Raw genomic sequence first — 11,836 nt, forward strand, 5'->3', positions numbered from 1 at the left:
AAAGGGGGGGGGGGGGGGGTTCAAATTAATTGCATTTAATTAACTGCATGAGGGATGTCAAAGACAAAAAATTGTAATTACAGTACATGTTATCATGTTGATTTATAAAAATAAAGTTCACTAATCTTTACCTATAATTATCAAAAACTATAAATGGCCGTCATAATGGATAAATATCCAAAAAGGACCCACAATAATGCTTTATAATATGGAAAATGAGCTAACTTTTACATCTTTATTTGACCAATCAAGTCATGTTTATGAGGAAATGATTATTGCTCTTCTTGTGACTCATTATATTGCTGAAAAATCTCCTATTTAAAGAATAATAAATCCTTTTATTGAGCAATTTTCTCTTTAATTGTCCTTATGCGACGCGTTTCAAATTAGCCTATCCCCAATGCGATAAAAACCCAAAAAAAGAAAAAAAGAAAAAAAAAAACCATTCTTTAAAATCTCCACTATTGTATTTGAACGAGCGAATCAATATTTTACTACGATAAATTTTATATTGAACATAATATTTATATAAAAAAATGGAAAAGGATCAAAAATGTCCCTGAATTATTGAAAAAAGTTTAAAAATATCCTCCATTCACCTATTGGGCTAAAAATACCCCTCCATCCACCTTTTTGGTTCACTTATGCCCTTTGACCGTTAGGTCAATGCTGAATTAAAAATAATAATTATTTAAATTTCACGTGTCAACTTTTTATTGGCCAAAATTAAAACATCTAACACATTTGAAAGACCCACCCATATCTACCAGTTTTTCGTACTAACCCGCTTCAAATACTAACCCGACCCAAACAAAAAATTCAACTAAAAAAAAGAGGATCCAAAATCTATCAAAACCGTGACATAGAAAGTTATATGATTCCAAAATCTACAAAGTATAACATTGCCAACTCGTCGCTACATCAAGTGAGCTCCAAGAAGATTGATATTTTTCTCCAAGTGTTCCAAAAAGGTTAAGATCCAGTTCCTCAATGCTTGAAAATGCAGAATATCCGAAAGCACCTATTTGGGAACTTACTCATATAAGCTCTTTACTAGCACCACGTCCTTAGGAAGAACAAACTGGTAATGTTGCCACGCCGGGCGTCTTTTTTATATATTTTGAACTTTTTATCCGGGTCAGGTTAGTGTTGAGGTGGGTTAGTTCGAAAAACGGGTAGATATGAGTGGGTCTTTCTAATAGGTTAGATGTTTTAATTTTGACCAAGAAGTTGCCACATGGAATAAATAATTATTTTTGAAACTCAGTATTGACCTAATGGTCAAAGGGTATAAGTGAACCAAAGAGGTAGATGAATGGGTATTTTTAGCCCAATAGGTGGATGAAGGATACTTTTAGATATTTTTCAATAGTTCAGGGACATTTTTGACCCTTCTCCGTAGTCCTAATAAAATCTTTTTCAAGTAACAAAAATTCAATATCTTTTCACGAATTATTATGACAATAATTATTATTTGATAAATGTTTCGATCATAAGTTTTTCTTTATCATTTAACTTCCATTAAATGAGTCATCTACGATATTTGAAAGTAATTCATATTCCATACCAAAAGATGATATGAATATACCATCAAGGACGCGGTGCAGTGGATGAGGCTGCTCCTATCTTAACCAGAGGTCTCGAATTCGAGTTCTTGATACGAAAAAATCCTTGGTAGGGAGCGCTACCCCCCGAATGGGGCCTTACCCGGCACGAATTTAGGGGAGAAATTCAAAAATAGCCAGATTTACCACTGGTCGTTGAAAAATAGCCAAGTTTCAAAGTCATCGAAATTTAGCCACTTTAAATCTGAGCGAAAACACTGTTCAAAATTCGGAAAAATACGCCCGCAAATTTTACGGGAGTTCCAGCATAAGTATGCTGGAACTCCCGTAAATTTTACGGGAGTTCCAGGATAACTATGCTGGAACTACCGCAAATTTTACGGGAGTTCCAGCAAGTATAATTGTCTAGTATAATATACTGGAGTTTGGAGCACTGGTGCTCCAGTCTCCCGCAAATTTTACAGGAGTTAGCAAAGTATACCGGTCCAGCATAATATGCTGGAGTTCGTATACAAATGCACCAGAACTCCCGTATATTATACTGGACCGGTCCCTGTTGCAGCAAAATAGTGGCTATTTTTCATTGACTTGGTAAACGCTGGCTATTTTTCATTGACCAGTGTGAAAACTGGCTATACCATGATATTTTAACCGAATTTAGATATAGTCGGGCTCCAATATGAGAACCGGACATCGGGTGAGAAAAAAAAAGATGATATGAATATGGCCCAGGTGGCCAATAATTTAATACTCAATATAAGGTAGTTAATTATCAAACATTGAAGCAAATATCAGTTCAAAATTCTCACATTTAATTCACCATAAAAGAAACCTTCAAATTTCAAATCTTTTTTTAAGAATAGAGAAGAACAATAAATCCTCATTATGCTTAATATTCACTTCTTAACCACCCAAAATTCAATTAATGGAAGATAAACTAGGGGAAGCTAGCCATTTTAATATTAATTTAAGTTATATGTACTGACAATGTTAATTTTTTTTTTGAAACATCAGGTAATCGAAAGAATATTTACGTACAAGCCTTCTTAAAATGTGATTATACTATTAAAAATAAAATAAATTATCTGCTACGACAGATAAAGATAATCCGCTAATGTCAAAATTTGTTAACTGATACTGTATATAACCTAAGTTTTTTTTTTTTTTTTTTTTTTTTTTTTTTTTTTTTTTTTTTTTTTTTTTTTTTTTTTTTTTTTTTAATATTGCTTGTTGAAGGGACTTTGGTGTTTTTGGTTGTGAATAGACCTTTTCTTGGTGATTATTATAGGTAGAGGCATTAATTATAGATGAAGGCTAGTCTTTTTCAAATTATTATTATTACATTTACTTGAACTCTTTATATAGTTAGCAACAACTAACTGTTTGCCAAATTAGATATCATATTAATAAAAAAAATATTTCTACAACAACGAAAATAATTTTAATTTGAAGTTCTAAAAGAATACCAAGGGCAAATCTATAAACAAAAAATAATATGGTGAAAATTACCAGAGCAAACATGCATGTTATGGAAATAAAAACAACTGCATAATCTCAAGTTGGATGAGAAAAAATAATCCAATCTGGTCTATTGATGATAAATATTTGTTTGAATCGTGTTTACAAAATATCAAATAATTTGAATTTAGTCGTTAAATATTAAAGTTTATATATTATTTAAACTTGATTAAGTAATAAATGTGTGTATATAAAATACATGTCTTTTAATATTTAATATTAATTTAGTATAAACTTCGAGCGCGAGTAATTTCTTAGCATAATCAAATTTATAGTTGATGCTTTTAGTTAATTTTTTGAGATTGAATTGATAAACTATAACCACTACTACATTTTGGACCTCCAACGATTTAATTAGTAGTATTAAAATTTGAAAGGAACATTTATTTAAAAAAAAATATTACTAACAAGCATGAAAACAAAGTCATCAGGCAGAAAACTTTAAACAAATGAAAATTCAGTAGACAAAAATTTCTTTCAACTAAATTTATTTAATAAGAATTTCGATATCATTTTTCAACCACCTATCATAAAAATTTCCTCTCTCTTTTTATTTTTTTTAATTTTTTTTATTGTAAGATCTCATATATGTTCCATCTTCGTGTAACAGTAAACGTTATCATCATACGATTACGAGTTCAAGTTTCGGAAGCAATATTTTATAGCAATATAAAGTATGATTGCTTACATCAGACTCCACGTGGTCCGACCCTTTTTTAGACCTTGCATATAACGAAAGCTTAATGCACGAGTTTTTTTTTTTTTTTTTTTTTTTACTTTTTAGTATTCGTTTCATACTAAATAATCTTATACTGTCTGGTNNAATGTTTCCATCCAAATAAAATCTTATACTAGTCTGGTGCTGACATTTTCAATATATATATTTTTAATATAACAAACCCCAACCCCAAACCAAAATCACCCCCTCGCCCCTCCTTTAACCACAACCCCATCTCTCTTTCACACACAAAGACAGAGAGAACAGTTTGGGTTTGACCCAATTAATTAATGCCAGCATTAAAAAAATCTGGTAAAGTTTCTTGTCCTGTGACTAAAAACAGAAAAAATTAAATTTCTCAGATTACAGAAAAAAGATTAGTATTAATTATCAAATCTGCAACAAAGATTTTCTTTAATTTTTTCAAGTAGGTGAAAGACAATAGTCTTGGTCTATTTAGAGAAAGAAAAAAAGAGAGAGAATGCTTATCACAGTTTTGAAGTTGCTGTAGTTCTAACTTCCAAACACTGTTTTTTTTTTTTTTTTGTTTCTTTTTATTGCATTTTAAAAAGGGATATAAAGTGGAAAAAAAGGGGTATTTCAAAGCTCTTCTTTGGGCTTTTAGCTCTCTTGATCTGATTCTTCTAAGGGGTGAATGAAATTTTGAATCTTTTTGTGCATGAAATTTTCATTACAGAAATGGACCAAACAATTGAAAGGTCTCCAAATGCACATAGGGGTTTTCGAGTTCAACCTCCACTGGTGAGTCTTCATAATCTTTTTGACTTTTTTTCTTTTTTATTCTGTTAATTTGTTTGATTAATGCCTTTTCTTGAAATACCCTGATGAAAATTCCTGGTAAAGGAGCTAAATTGGCAAGAATTTTTGGTATTTAACTTGTTTCTTGACGTACCCTGATGATAATTCCTGGTAAAAGAGCTATCTTTGCAAGAATTTTTGGTATTTAGCTTGTTTTTTAAGGTACCCTGATGAAAATTCCTGGTAAAGGAGCTAAATTGGCAAGAATTTTTGGTATTTAGCTTGTTTCTTGAGGTACCCTGATGATAATTCCTGGTAAAGGAGCTACCTTGGCAAGAATTTTTAGTATTTAGCTTGTTTCTTCAGGTACCCCAATGAAAATTCCTGGTAAAGGAGCTACCTTTGGAAGAAATTTGGTATTTTAGCTTTTTTCTTGAGATACCCTGATGAAGATTTTTGTTGAAGTTTTAATTTTGTAGGATTTTTGGTACTTAGCTGGTGTGGTTTTTGGGTCTTGTCTTAATTTGGCCTTTTGAGCTTCGATTGGTATAAAATTGGGAGGTGCTCAAGTGAAAATCTTGCTAAATGTGCAGCTTTTTAAGGGTTCTTTGAGTTTTTGCCCATGTTATTGTTTTCAACGCGCTTCTGGGGTTCACCTCTTCCTGAATTTGAAGCTTCATCTTTGCAGCATTATAGATTGAGAAACAACTATATGTCGTTGTGGTCATGTTTCTGAAGATGACCCTCTTTGATCTCTTTGTTGTCCATTTGCTGCAACTTTCATGAAATTCGTTAATTTGCAAAGGTCTTCTTTAACAATCATATTAGTTCACTCTGTAACAATTTTGTTAATTCAATTTAGCAACTAGAAAAGATGATTGAATGTTGAGTTGACTTGAGTCCTTGAGCTGTTTCCAGACTATAGTTGCTTTTCAGGAAGAGAGTATCCCATCACAGGCTCATGGTTAAGATTGACTGAAGTCAATTTATCGTGATAAGTGAATAAAGTTACAATTATGTTGCATCTTATTCAACTGAATCTATGTGGTGTGTAAGAACTAGAAGTTTCTACTATGTTGTGAGTCTTTTTCTTTCTTTTATCAGAGAAGATTGTGATTGCCAAGGAAGGCTTAACCTTGGATCCGCATGTGGTTATCTTGATTTTTGATTCCATTCGTTCTTTAGGAATAATGTGGACAATTATGATTGTCTATAAGATTGACATGGAGCTATAATATTAGTGGTTGTCTTTCCATTTCCGTTTTACAATGGGTTCTCTTCATTTTTTTTTGAAACACGAGTCTTGCATTTCTTGTATATGATGAACTTGTAGGGGCTGTGCTGTTCCACTTTAGTGTGATCAATGTTGAAAAGAGTCCCTCTCTTACTCGCCTATCAAAAAAGCAAAAATAATAAAATCCCTCTCTTACTGGCTTTAATATTGTTTGTCTTTTGCATGAACTAGATGTGCTAATTCTGCTCTAAATTTTCATTTGAATTCAACTCTGCGAGCAAGAGGTGGTCTGAAATTGTACTATTTTTTACTTCCTTTTGTCATTTCTTGTATAGAAGTATGGCAAAATAGAGCATTATTACATAGACTAAAATTGGTGTTGAATATATGAATGTGCACTTCAAATTTTTAGAAGTTTTGTACTAAATAGGTTTGTACAATCCACTGAAAAATAAGGTCCTGCTTTATGAGGAGCAGTCTCATAAACTTAGAATGTTAAAATTAGGTTACATTGCTATAAAGCACAATGGATTAGGTGCCTGTCTTGTGCTCTTTCGGTAGATTTGTGAACTAATGGCTAACGAGACTTAACTCAAAGAACTCATAATAATATGATCATTAAAGTGGTGATATATTTTGCGGTAGGCTAATATGAGAGCTCATAGCTAGTAAATTCTGCTATTCGGTAGGCACCATGTTATTTAGAATATGGTGTTTATACCTTGTCCAGGCATTGTACTATCTCAAACTCACTGTCACGCATATCCTCAATTTTTCCTTTCTCAATTTTGGTGTAAATAGTGAATGATGATTTGTCTATATTTCAGTTTTCCTACTACTGTAGAGAAGGCATTCTCCTTTGCTATATTTGTCTGGTGGTAGAATGCACCTGCATATTCTAATTGGTAAACATTGGCAGGTTGACTCGGTGTCATGCTATTGCAAGGTTGACTCGGGATTAAAGACAGTTGCTGGGGCAAGAAAATTTGTCCCAGGATCGAAAATTTGTATCCAGCCAGACATTAATCCTCGCGCACACAAGACTAAAAACTCTCGCAGGGAGAGGTCAAGAGTGCAGCCACCTCTTCTACCTGGCCTACCAGATGATCTTGCAATTGCTTGTCTAATACGTGTTCCCCGTGTTGAACACAACAAGCTCCGTCTAGTCTGCAAAAGGTGGTATCGGCTTCTTGCTGGAAACTTCTTTTACTCTCTCAGGAAGAGTCTTGGAATGGCAGAGGAGTGGGTATATGTGATGAAGAGGGATCGTGATGGAAGGATTTCGTGGCATGCATTTGATTCAACCTATCAACTGTGGCAGCCACTTCCACCTGTTCCGGGGGAATACAGTGAAGCCCTTGGATTTGGTTGTGCTGTTCTTAGCGGTTGCCATCTGTACCTGTTTGGTGGAAAAGATCCAATTAAGGGGTCTATGCGACGGGTAATCTTTTATAGTGCTCGAACAAATAAATGGCACAGGGCACCAGACATGCTTCGTAGACGTCATTTCTTTGGTTCTTGTGTAATCAACAACTGTCTCTATGTCGCTGGTGGAGAGTGTGAAGGAATCCAGAGGACTCTCCGTTCAGCTGAAGTTTATGACCCCAATAGGAACCGCTGGAGCTTTATTGCTGATATGAGCACAGCTATGGTGCCCTTTATTGGGGTTGTTTATGACGGGAAGTGGTTTTTAAAAGGATTGGGATCTCACAGAGAGGTTCTGAGTGAATCCTATAACCCAGAGATGAATGCATGGAGCCCTGTCAATAACGGGATGGTTGCTGGTTGGCGCAATCCAAGCATCTCCATGGATGGTCGCCTTTATGCTTTGGACTGTCGTGATGGGTGTAAACTTAGAGTATATGATGAAGCCACACATTCATGGAATAGATTTATTGACAGCAAGCTCCATCTTGGAAGTTCTCGTGCTTTAGAGGCTGCAGCTCTGGTTCCCCTCAACGGTAAACTCTGTATAATCCGTAACAACATGAGCATTAGTATTGTTGATGTGTCAAATCCTGATAAACAAGTTGAAACTAACCCGCATCTTTGGGAAAACATTGCCGGTAAAGGGCACTTCAGAACTCTGTTCACTAATTTATGGTCAAGCATTGCAGGACGAGGAGGGTTGAAGAGCCATATTGTGCATTGTCAAGTGCTACAAGCTTGAGCATGTCCATAGTATATACTCGCCCTTGATGAGAACTAAGAATTGGTTAACTTCTTCAACCTCAAGAACAAAATCTTTTCCGTTAAAGCAGTCTTGACGTCCTCAACATGGTCTAGTGCTAGTTTGTGAACCAAATAGTTGCATAATCCATTTTCACTTCCTGATGACCTTCTGCAACCTCTGCAGATAACGCTCACCTCGGTAATATATTGTATATGTCATATGGAAGTGTTTGGATTGAACATAATTCGATATTGGCCTTGAAGTGGAGGGTTTCAGGCTTTCAGCATCAACAGCTCAAGCATGGATTTCCTGGTATTTTCATACTTTGCCATTTATTCATCAGCAGATGTCTGTTCAAATACAGAGCTAGCTTGCTAATGAATTTCGAAGTAGAAAAAACGAGGCTATTTCGTCGCTTCATAAAAGATTAAAGAGATCAAATAGCTCTATATTTTGTGTATCCATTTAGTCTGTTGTTTGCACCAATGGTAGAAAAACATAGGTTGGTTACTGAAGGACATATAGGTAGAATCTTTGCTTCTTACCTTCTTCCCTTGCTTTCTTTCAAGATCTGTACAATATGTGATTGGGATAGCAGCGGCATTGAGCTGCAACCATTGGCTGCTGAAGTGGCTTATTTAGAAGTTCCTTATATTCAGCATTATGATCTTGCTGCTCCTGCTGTTTGAATATGTTGCTTATGATCCGTTAGAGCATAGCGGCAATGTCTATTTCCTAAAATCCTAAAGCTTGTGCTTTTCGACAAAGGGTTCTATGAAACAGGTAATCGTAGTAGGTTCAGTGCTGTGACATTTTCAAGATTTTGCATAACATGTTGAGTTTGTATTCTTACTTACAAAAGTTATGTGAAATCTTGAAAAAGTTACACGATGCGTTATCGCATTAGAATTCATGGAATTTCCTTTTGCAGTAAATATAGATTGGCATTTGGTCTATATGTATTACCAAAGTTCATTTTTATTGAAGATGTGAATTGCTTACTAGTCTGGAAACTTTGTCAAAAGATATGTGATCCTCAACAAATATTTTCATCCTGCTTGTAAAGAATGATCCTTTGGCATAAAGATATTCTCTCCTCAAGCTAAATTCATTGTTCTTTGAGGTGAGGGTCTATCGGAAATTGCCTCTCTACCTTTATAAGGTAGGGGTAAGGTCTGCGTACACACTACCCTCGCCAGACCCACTTATGGGATTTATACTGGGTTTGTTGTTGTTGTTGTTGTTGTCCTCAAGCTAAAACCTCTTTACACACATAAGAGTCTTCTCGTGTTGTCTTTGATTAGCAAAAAAAGGGTAGTCCAGTACACAAAGCATGCCGCATTCATGAAGGATCCGGGTAAATTCCGCGCCCCTGGGGGTATGATGTAGACGGTCTACCTAATGCAAGCATTAATGATTGCTTGCACGGCACACAAGTTGACCCTATCTTTAAATTTTAGCAACTTTATTTCCTAATTAGAAATATGACAGAACAAATATGCTATGCATTCACTTGAGAATATTACAATTCCAAGTACACAAGAAATAACTAAACAAAAGAATCAACTTTAGGTTCCCCTGTTAAGCATTTCTTGAAATCGTTTAAATGATTCTTCTCTTTCAAACTTAAGTTGCTTCCTGAAATTCTTGATAAAATCATCTGCAGATTTGTTCACATCCTCCATCAAGAACCTTCTCGTCGACGCGATTCTCTCTCTTCTTTCACCATTTTTCTCCAACCCCTTCATATTTGAAGAACCCTTTTGGTGTTGATCCATTTTGAAGCTTAATCTATAAACTTCTTTTAGTGTTTTTCGCGCTTTTCGGAGGTTGAAGAGTTAGTTAAATGATGATGGATTGTTAGCTTGTGAAGTTTGCTATTTATATAGTTGTAAATTATGAGTTTAAGAATGTTGTTCTTAGGTTTGAAGCATGAGTTTTTCATGGGAAAAAAGTAAAGGAAAGGAGAAGGAAAGAAAGAGTGAAGATCTATGTTTGTTCATGAGTGGAAGACATTCTTATTGATTGTTGAATCCAAAAAGGAAAAGGCAAAGAACTTGTTTATTTTATTGTTAGTTTTTGCGTTACTATATGGTTTAACATTTCAATGGAAGTTGCAGGCTAGGATTTGTTTATTTGCAGTGCAAGAAACTGACGTAAATCTATAAATAGATTAATGGATGGTTTAAATAGATTAGGGTCTGAATCATGTATTATATTATTACTCTCTTTTGTGGAGTAATCACTTGGTTTTTTGAGTCTTTTGACTCAACTTTTGTACTTATTTTGACTTCGGCAGCCGGGTGCATTAAGCTCCTGCTTTGCGCGGGGTCCGGGGAAGGGCCGGACCATAAGGGTCTATTGTACACTGCCTTACCTTGCATTTTTGCAAGAGGTTGTTTCCACAGCTTGAACCGGTGACCTCCTGGTCATATAGCAACAGCTTTACCAGTTACGCCAAGGCTCCCCTTCTTCCGAGGAACGAAGCATGGGCGAAGCCGCATGGTCACAAGGTCGTCGAAAAATTACACTGTGTATATCGGTAAAATATTATGTTTTAGAGGTATATAACATATATTGAACATCCTTTGTCGAGAAATTTTTTCACTTCTTTAAAATTTGACACCCTTGGGAAAATTCCTAGCTTCGCCACTGGAACTAAGGATTTGTCCAAAAAGTCCTACTAAGGGATATTCACTACTACTATTAAATCGTTAAAGATAGGAAAGCAATAATTCTAAGGATCCATTCTGGCCAAGAATGGATCAAACAGAGAATCATTAAGAAGTTTTGGTCAAGAAAAAAGAAAATTTTCTTTTAATTTAGAATTAATGATTTAAATTCAAATCCATCTATAAGTTAGTGTTGAGAGGAAATTATAGTGAGATCTGCCGTTAAGCATTTGGTTATTAAGATTAGATCTTCATATAATATCACAAGAAACTTACTCGTACCCGGTGTTTACATATAACTTACGAAAACATGCCATGTATCTGTTAGATAACTTTTAATATCACTTAGTCACCGTTAATTATATATTCTCGCCTCACTTTAAAAAATTATGAAATACGTTCAATACATTGGATTTTGATAAAAATTGTATAGAAAATGTTTTAGCAGTTGCACAATCTCAAAAACGTAATTTCAATTGTTTGAAAATAGAACCTTAGCCCCTATCATTCTGTTTTTCGTAGAACTTTAATGCAACAAAAAAGCATTTTGTTTTTGCAGTTCTTTTCAATCAATTTGTTCTCATTTTAAACTTATATATGGATCATCTGTTTGCATTCTCTTTATTCAAGTAGTTGTTATTCGTCCTGCCAAATCATGTTAGCAAAAGATAGCATTATAGACTTTTGAGTAAACCAAATAAACCACTAGCTATTCTGTAATGATATGATCGGTCGTTTTAAGAGTTAGCCCCATTTTCCCCATTTACTGCTCATTTTGTAATTTATAGCTGTTATGTGACTCGCCGGGTAGCCGGTTCTGGTATGGAGAGATTTCGGAATGAATTGAGACGCTTAGTCTCATGGTTGAAAGCTTATGTTGAAATGGTTGACCGGATGTTGACTTATATGTAAACGACTCCAGAATGGAGTTTTGATGGCTCCGTTAGCTTCGTTGGGTTATTTCGGACTTAGGAGCGTGTCCGGATTGTGATTTGGAGGCCCGTAGTGGAATTAGGCTTGAAATGGCGAAATGTGGACTTTTGGAAAGTTTGACCGAGAGTGGACTTTTTGATATCGGGGTCTGTCTCCGATTCTGGAAGTTCGAGAAGGTCCGTAATGTCATTTGTAATTTGTGTGTAAAATTTGGGGTCAATCGAACGTGATTTGATAGGTTTCGGCGTCGTTTGTAGAAGTTGA

At 35.0% G+C, this 11,836-nt stretch overlaps 1 protein-coding gene across 1 annotated transcript; it reads left to right on the forward strand.

Annotated features, from left to right (window-relative positions):
- The first annotated feature begins 3,998 nt into the window (after positions 1-3,998).
- LOC109242239 (F-box/kelch-repeat protein At1g55270-like) lies at positions 3,999-9,068 on the forward strand. The gene is made up of 3 exons (XM_019409093.1): positions 3,999-4,113; positions 4,499-4,563; positions 6,714-9,068. The coding sequence occupies exons 1-3, from the start codon at positions 4,092-4,094 to the stop codon at positions 7,962-7,964; spliced, it is 1,338 nt and encodes a 445-aa protein (XP_019264638.1). The 5' UTR covers positions 3,999-4,091; the 3' UTR covers positions 7,965-9,068.
- Positions 9,069-11,836: the final 2,768 nt, after the last annotated feature.

Source organism: Nicotiana attenuata, unplaced genomic scaffold (genome assembly GCF_001879085.1).
Source record: "Nicotiana attenuata strain UT unplaced genomic scaffold, NIATTr2, whole genome shotgun sequence".
Lineage (NCBI taxonomy): Eukaryota > Viridiplantae > Streptophyta > Magnoliopsida > Solanales > Solanaceae > Nicotiana > Nicotiana attenuata.

What these genes read in the sequence shown, in the direction of transcription:
- LOC109242239 (XM_019409093.1), top strand. Translation starts at nt 4,092, where the DNA reads ATGCCAGCATTAAAAAAATCTG. An exon ending in GCCAGCATTAAAAAAATCTG is followed by an intron (nt 4,114 to 4,498) that starts GTAAAGTTTCTT and finishes TTTTCATTACAG; the next exon opens with AAATGGACCAAACAATTGAA. An exon ending in TTCGAGTTCAACCTCCACTG is followed by an intron (nt 4,564 to 6,713) that starts GTGAGTCTTCAT and finishes AAACATTGGCAG; the next exon opens with GTTGACTCGGTGTCATGCTA.